The sequence below is a fragment of the Gossypium raimondii genome, chromosome 11 (genome assembly GCF_025698545.1).
Source record: "Gossypium raimondii isolate GPD5lz chromosome 11, ASM2569854v1, whole genome shotgun sequence".
Taxonomy (NCBI): domain Eukaryota; kingdom Viridiplantae; phylum Streptophyta; class Magnoliopsida; order Malvales; family Malvaceae; genus Gossypium; species Gossypium raimondii.
In genome coordinates, this window is record NC_068575.1 from 43850539 (window position 1) to 43867674 (window position 17136).

Below are 17136 nucleotides of genomic sequence, written 5' to 3' on the forward strand. Positions count from 1 at the left end.
TTTGGGCGATCGAGGTGCTAATCCTTCCTCGTATGTAATCGACTCCGAACCCATTTTCTCAATTTCGTGGACCAAAACCGTTGTTTTAATAAAATCAAATCGTTTATTAAAAACAACCACTTTTCAAGGTGATCCAATCACACCTCATAAAAAAAAGGATTGGTGGCGACTCCCGTTTCTTTTTTTCAAAACCCAAGTCGACCCCATTTTTCATCCAAAAAATAGTGTCAACAGTATCTAGGGACACTATTATGGCCATGTGTATATGTACTCCTTTCATGATTGCTGTCAGAGCCAAGCCCTTGAGCTTCTAAAAGCGGCCACACTTCCACTCATATAGGTAGATCTTATCAAGAGTGTTCTCATAATTATAACACTTTAATATATTTATGTTATGGGTCCATTAAGAGTACATTACTCATCCTTTCCTTATCATTACAGGTACCTAGCACTTTAATCTTAGGATGTATTTATTTATAGTGCTAACAGTCACATACTAATTATGTACTTTGTCTCATTGAACTCAAGACTTGACATTATACCAAGCGTTGAGTCGAGTTTCCATCATGGGTGACTCTAATTAATGGGCTTGAGTCCTATCCCTTTTGAGGTCTTTTTTACTACATCTCTAGCAAGACTTTTTGTCAAAGGATACGCCAAATTTTCACTTGACCTCACAATTAATAATGATCACTCTATCAGAGATTAATTGCAGACATAACTATGTCTTAATCCAATGTGTCTAGACTTTCCATGATATACTTGGCTATATGCCTTTGCTAGAGTAGCCTCATTATTACAACGGATAGAAATAGGTGAAATTGGCTTAGGCCATAAAGGTACATCATAAAGCAAATTTCTTAACCATTCTGCTTCTTTAGATGCAGCGGCTAAAGCAATAAATTCTGTTGCCATGGTGGAATCAGTAATACATGTTTGTTTCTTGGAACCCCAAGAAATGGCTCCTCCACCAAGAATGAAGATCCATCCACTAGTAGATGAATGATCTTCCAAACTTGTAATCCAACTAGCATCCGAATACCTTTCTAAAACTGGAGGATATCTATTATAACACAATCCATAGTTAATAGTTTTCTTTAAGTACCTAAGTACTCAATTCAAAGCTTGCCAATGCAAACTACTTGGATTACTTGTGTACCTACTCAATTTCCCAACAACATATGCAATATTTGGTCTTGTACAAGTCATTATGTACATAATATAACCAATTAGACTTGCATATTTCAATTGATCAATTTTTCTACCAGTATTAGATACTAATTTTATTTGAGGATCCATGGGTGTAGATGCTGGTATACAGTTGAAAAGATTAAGGGTGTAGATGCTGGTATACAGTTGAAAAGATTAAACTTTTTAAGCACATTTTAAATGTAATGTGATTGTGATAAAGCTATAGTGCTTTCATCTCAGGTTATTTTAATCCCAAGAATAACATCTGCTACACCTATATCCTTCATAGCAAAGTTGTTTGACAATAATTTCTTTGTGTTTTCTATTTGTTCTAAATCAGTGCAAAAAATGAGCATGTCATCTACATTTAAGTAAATTATGACACATTTTCCATTTTCAAATTTGCTATATATGCACTTATCAGATTCATTTATTTTATAATCATTAGCTAAAACAACATTCTCAAACTTTTGGTGCCATTGTTTTGGTGCTTTTTTAAGTCTATATAAAGATTTAACAAGCTTACATACCTTATGCTCTTGTCCTGGAACAACAAATCCTTCTGGTTGTTCCATATACACTTCCTCTTCCAATTCACCATTTAAAAATGCAGTTTTAATATCCATTTGGTGAACAACCAAATTATTTATAGAGGTAAGTGATATTAAGAGTCTAATTGTAGCAATTCTTGCTACTGGAGCATAGGTATCAAAGTAATCAATACCTTGTTTTTGTGTAAAACCTTTGGCTACCAACATTGCTTTAAATTTATTAATGGTTCCTGTAATGGCCCAAATTTGAGGTTATCGGAACAGTGGTTTCGGGACCACAAATCCGATGAGAAAAATTTTATTTTTCTTATATTTTTATGGTCTACAATTTCACAAAATGATTTCGTGAAAATTTCGTTCGAAAATTTCGACGTTTGGGCACTCAATTTAGTCAAAAGGACTAAATTGTAAAAAGTGCAAAAGTTGAGTTCTACATGTTAGAGGTGACCAATTGTTATGAAACTTTAAATTGGAGGTCCTTATATGGTAATTATACCATTGGTAACTTGGTAGACAAAATGGACATGAGATAAGTGAAATAGAAAATTTTTAAGTTAGGGGCAATTTGGTAATCTAGTAATTAAAATGAATTAAAAGGGAAAAGATGGAAAAATCATCATCTTCTTCATTAGGACGAAATCAGCAAGGGGAAGCCATAGTTAGGGTTTTCAAGCTTCCAAGCTCCATAGTAAGTGATCCCAAGTCCCGCTTTTAATGTTTTTTACTTTTTGGAGTCCGGTAGCTTAATTTAGCTTATTCTAGCAATAATTTAACCTAGGGTTTATATTTGGAAAAATACCCATAGGTGAAAAGTGTTTATTTTGATGTTTTATGATAGAATATGAAGCTAGAAATTATGTTAAACAACTTTTGCTAAGCGATTTTAAGTGAAAACGAGTAAAACGACATAATCGGTAAAAATACCTAATGTTCATAAGTACATGTTAGAGTGGGAATTTGATGTTGCCATAGAAGGAAAAATGTTCAGAATGTTATAAAACATAAGAATAAGAGATGAAGTTTAATTTCCGAGCCTTGGGGCAAAAATGTAATTATGTAAAGTTTAGGGCAAAATTGTAATTTTGAAAAGTTAGAGTCGATGGCTGTTTTGATGAATGTGATTATTAAATAAGTTAAATTTACTATTTTAGATCAAGAAGTACGAAACTCGAGGTTAGACAAAGGGAAGAATAAAGTTGAAGACTAAGTTGGTGAATTTGGCTATAATTGGTACCGAGGTAAGTTTACGGTAAATAAATGCAATATTTCAATATTTGTTATTAATGCTGTTAATTTCCAGCAATTATGAATTTATTTTATGAATTTATTTGATGATGATCCAAGCATGAAATGATAGAGAATTAAAATTTAAAAGTCCCGTTGATACATAAGGATGGTACTGGATACGAATGTCATGATATTTGGGTAAAGAGATCCCATGTAAGACCATGTCTGGGACATGGCATTGGCATCCTTAAGATCATGAGAGGTCCCATGTAAGACCATGTGCGGGACATGGCGTTATAACCGAGATGAGAGGTCCCATGTAAGACCATGTCTGGGTCATGGCATTGGCACCGAGATGAGAGGTCCCCTATAAGACCATGTCTGGGACATGGCATGGGCACCAACATGAGAACATCCCATGTAAGACCATGTCTGGGACATGGCTTTGGCATGTTATTATCAGAAGAGACCCGAGTATCCTTATTATTCCAATGTAGCTCAACGGGCTTGTAAACGAATCATGTTCATGAAAGTTCAGTTTAAAGCATAAATGGCAAGCTCATGTAAGTTGTAAGACTTAAGAACTTATTATACTATCAAGTGATGTTCAACGATGCAGCAAGAGTTGAGTAAGTTATGCACACAAGTATTCTAAGTAAACAAGTAAGAGAACTAGTATGAGATTAACTAAAGAGTAAACTAGAGATATAGTCACTTGAGTTTAATTATTTGTGTGTAATGTTGTTATTTATTTGCTAGTAAACTTACTAAGCTTTATGCTTACTTCTTTTATTTCTCTTTCTCTTATAGTATTGCAAAGCTACTTCAAGGATCCTAAAGAAGTCGGAGATCGTCCACACTATCAACCACAATCGCTTCGGTATTTTATGTCAAAACACGTTTGAGTTATGACATGTATAGGGATTTAGTTATTTTGTATGTTTGTAATGATGATTTTCTAATGAGTGATGTGTAAGTATTTGATGATGTATGGTCATTAAAATGGTTAAGGATGAAGGTGTTTGTTGTTATGAAATATTAGGTGATAAATTATGCATGGAAATCATGAAAGTATAAAATTTTGCAAAGAAATAGAATTCAGGCAGCACAGTGACGTGAATTTGAAAAATCACCTAGGATGGTATAAAATGAATTAGAGGGTGAATGATATATGGAATTAAATCTTGTTGAGTCTATTTTCATGGAAAAATAACAGTGTAGCAAAAAGAAATTTATATTTTAAGATATGTGAATTTTAGTAAGATAGGGTCAGAACTGTTTTTGGAGTCCCCTGTTCTGAGTTTAGAAAATAATTACAAATTGTAAAAAAATGGTTATGAGTTGAAATTTACATGCTTAGATTCCTTAATGAGTCTATTTTCTTTAGGAACAAGTGGGAATAGCATATGAAAATCCTATAACGAGAAAAGTTATTTTTAGTAACAAGAGGTCAGAATAGTCGAATGGTGAAACAGGGGAGACTTTAACTAATAAACTGTACTAATTGGCTGAACCAAAAATTCTAAAAATTTTATGGTAGGAAGATATATGAGTCTAGTTTCAAGGAAAATTTACGGAGTTAAATTTTGAGTTCTGTAGCTCAATTTATAATTAATTTAGTGACCACTGCGCAATTGGACAGCTTTGCTGTAAATAGTGAAAATAATTTGCAAAAGTAAATTTTTATGCTCCGAATTAGTAAGATAAGTTAAGTAATGCCTCGTGCTCGACTCCGGAAACGGTCTCGGGTAAGGGGTGTTACAGTTCCAGCGACCTTCATTTTCTTTTTGAAAATCCATGTACAACCTATTGGTTTGGAACCTGGTAGAAGATCAACTAAGATCCAAGTTTGATTTCCCATTAATGAATCCATCTCATCATTTATTGCTTCTTTCCAAAAAGCAGAGTCTTGAGATTTCATTGCCTTTTCAAATGTAATAGGATCAGATTCCGTATTATAACAGTAAGTATCTTATTGCATATACTTTCATCTTTTCCTTCTACAAGAAACATAATGAAATCTGGTCCAAAATTTTTGACCTTTTTAATCTCTTACTTTTTCTTAATTCTTGACAAGATTCATCATTATTATCAATTTGTTCCAATGGAATCTCATTCTCATTTGAAGAATGAATCAATTGTTGTGGCTGTAATTGTCTTGATATAGAATTAAATCTATTTTCATAAAAAATAGTATCTCTTGATTCAATAACAGTTTTAATTGAAATTGAATCATTTGGTTCAATTACCATGAACCTATATGCCTTGCTATTATGTGCATATCCTATAAATATGCATTCAATTCATCTTTCACCTAACTTTTTACGTTTAGGTGTTGGAATTTTGACAATAGCTCTACAACCCCAAACCTTCAAATAATTAAGGTTTGGTTTCCTTTTCTCCCATTGTTCATAGGGGGTTAATTTAATTTCCTTATTAGGAACTCTATTCAATATATGACAAGTTGTTAGAATAGTTTCTCCCCAAAAACCTTGTCCAAGACCTGCATATGATAACATTGAATTTACCATTTCAGTTAAGACTCTATTTTTTCTTTCAGCTACACCATTTTGTTGTGGTGTGTAAGGGGTTGAAACTTGATGGACAATTCCAGTGGATTCAAAATATCTTGGATTATAGTATTCTCCACCTCTATCCGATATTAAGCACTTGATAAATGATTCACACTGAAGTTCAACTTCAGATTTATATTAACTTTAAATTTATCAAGCGCTTCATATTTTGAATACAATAAATATACATAACAATATCTAGAACAATCATCAATAAAAGTAACTAACTATTTCTTTCCACCTAATGTAGGAGTATTATGCATGTCACATAAATCACTATGTATCAAGTCAAGCAATTTTGTTTTCCTTTTAACCTCGGGAAAGAGTTTCTTGTAATTTTAGTCAACATATTATTATTAAAACGAGGATTAAATCTAACTTATACATGTCATTCAATTTTTATAATTCAAATGACCTAATCTATAATGTCACAAACAAAAAGATTCAACCATATAAGCAGAAACAATATTTTTATTCTTATAAATAATATTGAGTTTGAACATAGTCTCATACATATACCTTTTCCCCACAAAAATTCCTCCATTAGACAAAATAAACTTATCTGCCTCAAAAATAAGTTTGAAACAAAACTTATTCAACAGAATTCCAGACACTAAATTCTTCCTAACTTCTGATACATAATATACATCATTTAAGGTTAAAACCTTTTCAAAAGTGAATTGTAGTTCAACAAAACCTTTGCCTTTGATTACTGTGGTGGAAGAATTTCCCATGTACAAGGCATTGTCATTTTCACATTGTGTGAACTTGGTGAACATGCTTTTGTCTTTACACACATTTTTGGTTGCTCCGGCATCAATCCACCATGTATTATCATCTTGTGCTATATTAATTTCAAATATCATTGCAATGAACTTTTCGTTATTATCAGCCTTAGAAGATGATTTATTCTTTAAAAATCGACATTCATTCTTGAAATGTCTGGACTTACCACAATAATAGCATGAACCATTTTGTTTCTTTTTAAACTTAGGTGCTCTATCAGTCTGTTTGAATTTTCTCTTGAATGGTTTAGTAGTATGTACTTCCTTCTTAGCATGCACTTTGGTATTTCAAAATTTAGGTTCTGATCTTACTTTCGATATTCTTCTTCAATACGAAGATGATTTGCCAAAGCCTCAAGAGATATTTCCTCTTTTTTATGTTTTAGACTTCTTTTAACATCTTTCCAAGATGGAGGAAGTTTGTCTATTATGGAAGATACAACAATCATTTCATCCATTTTCATATCATATTATTTGAATTGATTCAACATCTTTTTAATATCAAGGAATTGTTCTATAACAGAACGACCATCAACCATTTGATAATTATTGAAACGATTGATAAGAAATTTCTTACTTGTAATATCTTCAGTCATGTATCTTGTCTCTAATTTGTTCCATAATTCTTTAGCAGTGACCTCGTTTTGGTAGGTGTCGAACAAACCATCAGATAAACCATTCAATATGTGGCCCATGCACATGTAATCAGCATTGTCCCATTTTTGTCTTTCTCGAGTTACAACAACAGATTCGTTATCATTCTCTTCAGGTTTTGGAGTATCCAAAACATAAGCAATCTTCAAAGTTGATAATAAGAAGTGCATCTTTTTCTGCCATCGTCGAAAATTACCACCATCAAACCGATCAAGTTTGACAGAGTTGGAAGCCAACTCCCTTAGTGTTCCACTTTCATGCGTTGTGGTAGTCATCATGAAATATAACCTTAAAATTGTTAGTACAAATCTCCAGTGAAGAAAATCTCGAACACACGAACGAAACTCAAACAGAAAAAGAAGAAATAGGACAAGGCTCCAAGGCGTGTATTAAGTCAATATCTTTAAGGTTATATTCGCCTCCACCTATCTTCGGTGTGCAAATGAGTTCCAAGCAAATTAACCTGGAGGATACAATGAAGGCAATGACTATTTGCGTTTTGCACTGAAGAGAATAGCCCACTACACACTGAGTAATGTATGACAAGAAACTCAATTTCTATAAAGGATTTCTGCAGTAATACTTTATAGAGTAATCAAATAATATTAGAAAATGAAGGAATGAAAGAAAAAATATTAGAATTTGTTGGCGTAATTTTCAAATGAAATCTCATTCCTATTTATAGGAATTTTCATGTCTCTTCATAGAGACATCTTTTAATAGGTGTCTTTCCGAATAATAATGTATTTAAAATAATAAACACATAATTATTCATTTAATATTATAACTATATTCATTTTTAGTTATTGAAACACTATAAATATTTGAAAATGTTTCAACAAAATTATTCATTGACATCATAAATCAGAATTCCAAGTCTCGTGAAATTATAAAATTTGACCACTAAATTCATTTCTTTTAAGAAAGGAACAGCTCTCGTGTTATCTTCTTACGTTGAGAATTCAAAAGAAAAAAAAGCTATCCTCTAATCTAAGTTTCTCTCCACAAAAATAATGATAAGAACATGACACACCGACACTTTGTTTTCCTGGGGCTTTGGTAATTTTTGAAAGTTAGGAACTTATTGGGAAAATAAGCAAAGCGTGAATACACACATACGTCCATTGAACTCTATTCATGGTTTTCTTCAATAAATCTCCTTTGTTTCATTGGTCCATAGTTCAAAACGTTTGGCCTGATGGAATATTCCACCCATATGTTTTTCTTTTGTGGGGGGGGGTCAAATTGTATTTCAAGAAATAAAATATGAAAAAAAATCATTTTCCATATCTAGAGAGAGAGAAAAGGGACTGTTTTGGGGGAATGAAAAGGTGCAAAATTTACGGTTTTTTGGCAACAAATTTTATTTTGTTCATGCACATGCATGGGCCTCCCATTCATGTGTTGAATGAAGACTATGTAAAAGCAATTGCTTTCTTACCACATGGGGTGCTCCTAATTATTATTCTCCTTGGCTCAGGTAAGAAAGGATCCCCATGCTTTCCGTCTTTTAACAGCTTTTGCCTGCCATTTTTTTCCACTTTTGGTTTGGAGAGGACAAGTAATGTATTATACTACAAAGCTAGCGGGGAAGAAAAACTGCCGAAAGAAAGATTACTATGGATGTTGTTGTAGGATTATATTTTACCTTCTATTAAAAAAATAGACCCATTAAATTTTATATGTTACATAAAAGAGTAAATTAACTTTTTCTATCAAAAATTTTATCTATTTTACTGTTAAAATTAGTTTTATATGTTAGAATGAGATGCATATAACATCTTGTATGTAATTGTCTAGTTATTTTGTTACTCACGTGAGTTGTTAACAAAAAAATAGATTTACACATTTTAATAAAATCATAAATTTACTTCTTAATATAATATAGAGAGACCATTTTAACTAAATTAACAAAAGCTCAATAGTATTTTGATTTAATATTGCATAAGTAATCACAATATTCTACTAAAATAGAAAATTTTTCTTTTATAATTTATAAAATTTTAAATTAATAATGATAAATTATATTTTTAATCTTTTAAAATTATAAAAGAATAAATAAAATCACAATTTTACTATTATAAAAAATATAATTTAATTCGGGTTAGCTTAGCATATTTAACCCAAATGAAAAGTTAGAACCCATCCAAGATCCATTAATAATCATATGGTATTTAGCACCTTTTAAAGAAGCAAATCTAGCTTATATACACTTCATCATTATTAATAATTATATTTTTTAGGATTTAGAAAAGCTAGTTTTATCTGGAATTCTTGAGCAATAAATTAATGCAAGGTAAGACTTGGCTGTCAAGCAAATTAGGTACACCTTTTATGGTCGAAACTATAATCTCATCAACCTCTGTTATCATTGTTTAAAAGAAATTCAACCTCTGTTATCAGTTACCTTTTCATTTTCCAAAAAGAAGAAAGAAAATCAAAGGCTAATCATTTTTCACTTTAGCTTCCAAGTAAACTAAACAGAGAAGTAGAGACCATAACAGCTTCAATATCTCACTACGGGTCAGTTCTTTAATGATTAAAAAAATAGTTTTGACTTTAAAAGTAATTTTGAAAGAAAAGCTGTGAAGAATAAGCTGTTTTTGGCTAAAATTTTTAGCTTTTCAGAAGTTTGAAAAGCACTTCTGAAAAAGAGCTGAAAAGGAGAAACTAAAAATTTTAGCTTTTCCTCTTCCAAGAGTACCCAAAAGTATTTTTGGTGCTTAATTACTTTTTTACTCCTCCAATAACATAGTATTTTTCTTTTTTTTTCTTGGTACTTAATTACAATTGTGTTAAAATCATTAATTAAAAATAAAAATATTTTTAAAATACTAATTACAAATATTTAATGGTTATATTTAAATATTTAAAATATAATTTATATATTCTAATTAAATTTTATAAATAATTAATATTTATTGCTTAAAATATTTACAATTTATATTTCATATATTAAAATATTAACAACAAATTATAATAATTTTTATATTATTACTAAAATATAATAATATTAACTAATTTAAATATTATTTAAATATATATATATTACTTGATAATAATATGTCTAAAATGAATATTTTATTTCTCAAAAGTACTTTTTGACAGTAATGCTAAACACTTAAATTTTAAACCAAACTTTTCAAAAGCACTCTCAAAAAGTATTTTTTTACAGCACTTTTTTGACAGCAATGCTAAACACTAAAATTTTAAACCAAACTTTTCAAAAATACTTTTCCACAGCACTTTTCAAAAGCAATGACCTGCATTACGACCCCTTCCTTTAATTTCTTCTTAAAAGAGAGCTAAGACTACAAATTTTATTCTCTTTTTTTTCCCTCTCTATTTCCTTCATTCTGCCATATGTACATGCAAATTGCCAGTCTGGGCAGTTAACTGGTGATGTAAATGACTCAGGTAAATGTGGATAAAAAAATGGGTTGGATTGTTTTGCTGTAATTTCCATGTTTGTAGAAATGATATTAATTTTTGTTTATTGTGCTCCTTATTTGGAACTTGGATTAAGTTACTACTGGATTTTGTTGTTTTCTGACAGGGTTAAATACAGACAAAACCAGAACAGGCAGAGAAGAGAAAAAAAATGGTGATATTTACTGAAGTTACCAAATTTGGGAGGAAAGATCAAACATTTCTTGGAAAAGACCACGATTTCTCAATGTAAAAAAAATTTAATTGTTTCTCAAAATATTTACTTTTAACTTCATGTTTGTTTGTGTTTTTTTTTACTTTACCTCCAAAAATATTCTGTATTTAAATCGCATAAACATGAGAATATCGACTTTGACTGGCTGTACAAGGGGACCATCTCAGAAAAGTCCAAATTTTTGTATTAATTAAATTAAAACCCAAATTAACTAATTAAGTAAAATGGTTGTATTTTTCTTGTCTTAAAGGAATTGTTGCTGTAGCCAACTATAAAGGATAGAATCTGTGTCTACTTTGATATTTTTGAACCAAAAAGTGGCAGATAAAGAAATGAGGCGGTTTAGTTTCTGGGTTGAGACTTGATGCTGAGCAAAAATTTGGGTGAATTTTTAGCACTAACCCATGATTTAGTCTTTTGATTGCAGAAAATGATGGCTCAGTAGAATATGTGGTAGAGAGCTGAAGTAAAGAGGCATTGATGGAAGTCTCAATGTATTGAACTTTTCCATTTCATGGTATTACTTTTTAGCATATTTTGGAGTGGGAAGGTGAGAGATGGGGGTGGATGGTGGAGAGGAGGAGCAAATGCAAGAGTCAACAGAGTGTCATGAGAGAATTTTTGTTTCAGTTCGACTGCGGCCGCTCAGTGAGAAGGAAATTGTTAGGCATGATGTATCAGACTGGGAATGCATCAATGATAACACTATCATATACAGGAGCAAACTGTCGGTTTCTGAGAGATCCATGTACCCTACTGCTTATAAATTTGGTAAGGCTTTAGATTTCAGTTTTATGTAAATTTTATTGCTTTACTCAGCCTGTCCTTAGTCCTATGGGAAAATATATTTTGAAAATGTCTCTTAATTTCTTGAAATAGCTGAGGAAGTCACTAGCATTTGGAACCAAACTTTTGCAGTTGCTGTTAATCATGTTTAATGTTAATATTAGCTGCTCTATGATAAATTTGATTGCATTAGAACCAAATTTCTGCAGTTTTAGTTCAGAAACCCTTGAGTGGCACCAACCCCCAAAATGAAAGGTTAGGTCTGAGAAAACGATGTTTGCAATTCCTTTATGATATTTGTCACTAACTACCAGTCTGCCATGATGATATTGTATCACCACTTTAAGAGTGGCTATAGCAAGATTGCTTAGCTTTCTTATGAATGAAAGTAAGGTGAACTTGGCGTTTGTTACTATGAAGGCTTGATTCTTGTCAGGATGATAGAGACAATATTTGTTTTACTATGTTGTCATGTATGGAATTGACATCAACAGCTTCATATAGTCTTCTAATTTTTTTTTTCTTCTCAATTCATGGGTCTGCTTGTGGATTTTAGACAATGTTTTTGGCTCCGATTGCCCCAATAGGCAAGTGTATGAAACAGGAGCAAAGGAGGTTGTTCTTTCAGTTGTCAGTGGTATAAACTGTGAGTGCTTTTGTTTCGTTTCATTTCCTTTTGTATACTTCTTATAAGGCTCTTTTGTTTCTCCACATAACTTCCTAGTCCCTTGTTTAATTTCCTTAACATAAATTACTTTTTCAGCAAGTGTTTTTGCATATGGGCAAACAAGCAGCGGAAAGACATATACGATGACTGGAATTACTGAGTATGCAATGGCAGATATATATGACTACATACAAAGGGTAATGAAGGCACAATGGTTCTTGTTGCTAACTAGTGGTTATGCTTTTCCTTCGTATTCCATTTTTGACAAAAAAGCGAACTGTACTTCCATGCAGCACAAGGAAAGAGAGTTTATCCTGAAGTTTTCTGCTATTGAGATTTACAATGAATCTGTCAGGGACCTCCTTAGTGCAGATAGCAGTCCTCTTAGACTTCTAGATGATCCCGAAGTGAGTTACATCCTATTTTTATGAGGAACTGGTAATCTTATGGACTATTTTACTAACACCAGAAAATTTGATAGAGAGGGATAGTTGTTGAGAAACTCACCGAAGAAACTCTGCGGGACTGGAATCACTTTAAAGACCTTCTATCTGTGTGTGAAGGTAAAAGAATTATTTTAACCGACCTTCGTTTCAGTATCTGATGACTGCATAGTTAAGCAATTGTTGGTGCACATTGGCAGCTCAAAGACAAATTGGAGAGACTTCTCTGAATGAGGCAAGCTCTAGGTCCCATCAAATTCTGAGAGTGGTAAGCTTTGTGTTTCATTGCTAGACTTTTTATATATTGTTCACTTCTCTTCACTTCACAATGATATGTTGTTTATTTTTAGTTATCAATTTTTAAAAAATATCATATGCCTATGTGCCTCCCATCAGACAATAGAAAGTTCTGCACGAGAGTTTTTAGGCAATGACAAATCAAGCATGCTTGCAGCCACTGTGGTATGAAACAATATACTTTATCTTTTCAGTCAAATATTTATTTGTTGAAAGATATTGGAAAAGCAACTGACGTTTTCATTCTATTTTGTCTAGAGTTTTGTTGATCTCGCTGGAAGTGAGCGTGCGTCTCAGTCATTATCAGCTGGTGCAAGGTTGAAAGAAGGTTGCCATATAAATCGCAGTTTATTAACACTTGGAACTGTTATCCGTAAGCTGAGGTTAGCTTTTTGATGAAATCATGTTTTGTGGAAAACCAATAAATTTCATCGGTTTCTGTCCTTCAGTTTGACCATACATGATCAGTTTGATGTAACTGATCATTTTTCATAATATTGAGCCAAAAATAGCATCTAATATATATCAGAAAGCTTACAAATACACACCACGTGCTTTCTTTTCTTTTCATCTCTGCATGCATGTGCCTGTTGTTTATGAATTCCGATTCTGGTTTACCTTTCCTCTGTTTTACCCTTCTTAATGTTTATATTACATATTGAACCTCAAGCATGAAACAGGTAATAATTGACATATATTCTTATAAATTTGTATTTGGCTGCAGCAAGGGAAGAAATGGGCACATTCCTTTCCGAGATTCAAAGCTGACACGTATTCTTCAGTCTTCACTAGGAGGCAATGCTAGAACTGCTATCATTTGTACCATGAGTCCAGCACGAAGCCATGTCGAACAATCAAGAAACACCCTCTTGTTTGCAAGTTGTGCCAAAGAAGTGACTACCAATGCACAAGTCAACGTGGTCATGTCCGATAAAGCATTAGTGAAGCAATTGCAAAGGGAATTGGCTAGATTAGAGAACGAGTTGAAAAGTGCAGGAACAGCTTCTATTTCCTTTGATTCTGCCATGTTGCTGAGAGAGAAAGACCTTGAGATTGAAAAGGTGATGAATAATTCTGAGATAACATGTCTTTTCACTCTTTAGCTTAGTCCACAAATCATTCACTTTTCCTACATGTTTCATGCAGCTAAAGAAACAGGTAATCCTACTGACTCAGCAAATAGACTATGCTCAGTCTGAGGTTGAGGATCTACGACAAGTGGTTAACAATGAAAGTCCTGCAGATGAAAGGCCAGTGAAAATATGGGTATGTGTAGATTATTAAACCAATTAATGCCTCTTTAAGTTCATTTCAGAATTGAAACTTTAGTTCCAACCTTCCTTTCACCAGGCCGCAGATCCAGATCCTCAGTACCCCAAACTGCAAGTGCAAAATTCATGGGACTATGAAAGTTCAATCATGGCAAGACATGCTTTGGCTGTTGGTCTTAGGTCCAGCCCTCCAGATAGACAAAGCTATAGTTCTGAAGAGAGCTTCCTCCAGCTTCCTGACTTCAAACTGAATATACCGCGTCATAGTTCTTCCCCATGGTTGTCACCTAAAATTCCTAATTTTGTTGCAATTAATCATCGCTTGGAGGAGAATGATGACCATGTCGATGAAAACTCGGAGGCAGTTTGCAAGGAAGTCCGTTGCATTGACTCGGGAAGATCAAGTACGAATACATATTCAAACTCAAATTTATCAGTGTCTAGCCCAAAGATTTATCAAAATTATAATATGTCATCTCCAAGGGAAAGCTCAGCTATTTCAGGATTGATTGATGTAGGCAATGAAGCTAGATTAAAGAGAGAATCCAGTTCTCTGCACTGGAAAAACAGTAGCAACCATCTGGATGTTGCTATTCCATCTCCTGAAAAACCATGCTTATGGCGTCTGCAAGAAGAAATATCTAGCCATAGAAGCTTGCAATTAACTAGGAGTAGAAGTTGTAAAGCAAGTTTCATGACTGATTTGACCTCCAAGTGGATTGAGAGGGTAGAAAAGGATGAGAGCACACCTCCAATAGGAAATGAGAAATATTTCACTGGAAGACCAGAGAGTATCCGGAGGAAACTCTCTGCATTGAAGTATGATCTTCAGAACAAAGGTTTGTCTAGTAATGGGTCGCAAACTTCTGCAACGAGTGCTACTGTGTACAAGGTTAAAGCCCAGATATCAATAAATGAATCTCAAAGTTCTTTGACAAGTGCTACAGATGAAACGTCTAATCTTAAGCATGAGAAGAAACTTGCTAATCAGGCGGTGAGTGTTTGATTTTGTTTGTCAATCCCTGTTTACATTATCAAAATGGGACATTGGTGCTAATATTAACCATTATTTTTTTATATATTAATAATTAAGGGTACTTATCAAGCAAACTTGTTTAGAATTGCATTCTGAATATGATATTGTTCATGCATGACAGGTACAGGTGACGGAGCCCGTTTTACATGGAAAGACTGTTACAGACATTGGGTTGGACCCAATTTCAGATAATTATGGGAGCCCTAGAACATGGTCTTCAGAATTTAAGAGGCTTCAAAGAGAGATCATTGAACTTTGGCATGCTTGCAATGTGTCACTGGTCCACCGGACCTACTTTTTAATGCTATTTAAGGGAGATCCAAAAGATTATATATACATGGAGGTGGAACATCGAAGGCTGTCCTTCCTCAACAATGTAATTTCCCATGGTAATCAAACAGTTGAAAACGGACTAGTCCTTACCCGTGCTTCAAGGTATACGTATGTGCTTATTGTGTCCAACTACAAGTTCATAGAATCTTTTTGTGCATTGTCAGCATGCTTCTAATCCAAAACAACTTAATTATCTCTACATATATGTTCTAAACAGCTTGAAGTCTCTACGTCGAGAAAGACATATGCTGAGCCAGCAGATGAACAAGAGATTCTCCAAAGCAGAAAGAAAGAATCTCTTTCTCAAATGGGGCATTGGATTGAACACTAAACATAGGAGGCTGCAGTTGGCTCATTGCCTGTGGATTGACAGTAAAGACATGGATCACATTACTGAGAGCGCTGCCATTGTTGCAAAGCTGGTTGGCCTTACAGACCCGGAGAAGACCTTTAAGGAAATGCTTGGCCTCAACTTTACACCAGGAAAATGTTCCAACAAGAGATCCTATGGTTTGAAATGCAGTGCAATGTCTATCTTATAGGTGTTGTGACCGAATACAATCAAACAATGGTTATCCAATAAGCAATCACTTGTGATGTTCCAATACTAAGTAGGCAAGGCAAAACTCACAAGTTCATCAGTGGACCTGATGGGTTATTATGGGATGGAATAATAGGTACAAATCTCATTAAGTGTGGCTGTTGATCCACCACTTTAAATTTGTTGGGTTAGGAAGATTAAAAAAACAAGTCATTTATTTGGCTGATAGTGGTAAAAATGCCCACAGCAGCTTTCTGGTGCACCTCTCACCATTGATTGCAGAAGTAAACTGAATATGGAGATGAAGAAAGCACATCATAGATATGATTGGAATTCGAACTTTTTAGCATGTTGAATATCATATAGTAAAGTGATTTTGATAAATAAAGGAGATTAAACAATGGGTTCCATCATATTTTTCTCTTTCCTTGACATGTGAAGCTTTTAAACAAGTCCTTGTTAGGGCATTAGGCTTTTAAACCAGCTCCCTCCTAAACATAAAATTAATTCAAATTTGGCACCAAAATATTCTCATATTGCCCACATTCCAAGTTCTTTCGGCCAATTAATAGCCTACTTTTTTTGCATCATGCAATTAATGCGGGGGACTACCAAAGGATGTGGCCCACAGTGGTGATAGCCTTTTTTTGTCTGGTGGGCTTAACTTTTACGTTTTTCTCAAATTTACACACAACGCGTACTTAGCTTCCTATTCTAATTGAAAAGCATGCGTGACACTTAGATATATGCCAATCCCATTTTAACATCTTCACCTTTGAATCAAACAGTGAAAAGTGAAAGGCTAAAGCTGAAAAAGAAAAAAAAAAATTGGAGTAAAGGTAACAGCAAAATGTCAAAGGAGAAGAAAGAAAAGGAGAGGATTCGATGAAAGGATTAAAAGGGCTTCAAAGGCATCTGGAAACAAATCTACAATAGATAAAAGAGCAAAGCTGAAAGTCATATACACCAGTACAGTTAAAATTCTTAGTTTTGAGAACCTTCCTATTTGAAACAACAGATTTTTGCAAAATGGGAAATAAATTCTGAAATTCCATAAAAGAAGACCTATTAAAATAACAGTTTGATACATGACAAAACAAAAGGGAAGATTACAACA

The 17136-nt window shown here is 33.3% G+C and overlaps 1 protein-coding gene across 2 annotated transcripts; it reads left to right on the forward strand.

The window, feature by feature from the left end:
* The first annotated feature begins 10916 nt into the window (after window positions 1-10916).
* On the forward strand, window positions 10917-16432 carry LOC105803737 (kinesin-like protein KIN-7G). 2 transcript variants are annotated; one of them, XM_012636126.2, is made up of 14 exons: window positions 10917-11416; window positions 11988-12077; window positions 12195-12295; window positions 12392-12505; window positions 12580-12661; window positions 12742-12809; window positions 12938-13003; window positions 13097-13221; window positions 13563-13899; window positions 13985-14104; window positions 14189-14513; window positions 14628-15103; window positions 15267-15580; window positions 15696-16432. In XM_012636126.2, exons 1-14 carry the CDS (start codon window positions 11203-11205, stop codon window positions 16018-16020), a joined length of 2757 nt encoding a protein of 918 aa, XP_012491580.1. In that variant the 5' UTR covers window positions 10917-11202; the 3' UTR covers window positions 16021-16432. The 2 variants fall into 2 exon arrangements, with proteins under 2 accessions (XP_012491580.1, XP_012491579.1); XM_012636125.2 differs by having other exon boundaries at window positions 14189-15103.
* The last annotated feature ends 704 nt before the right edge of the window (window positions 16433-17136 follow it).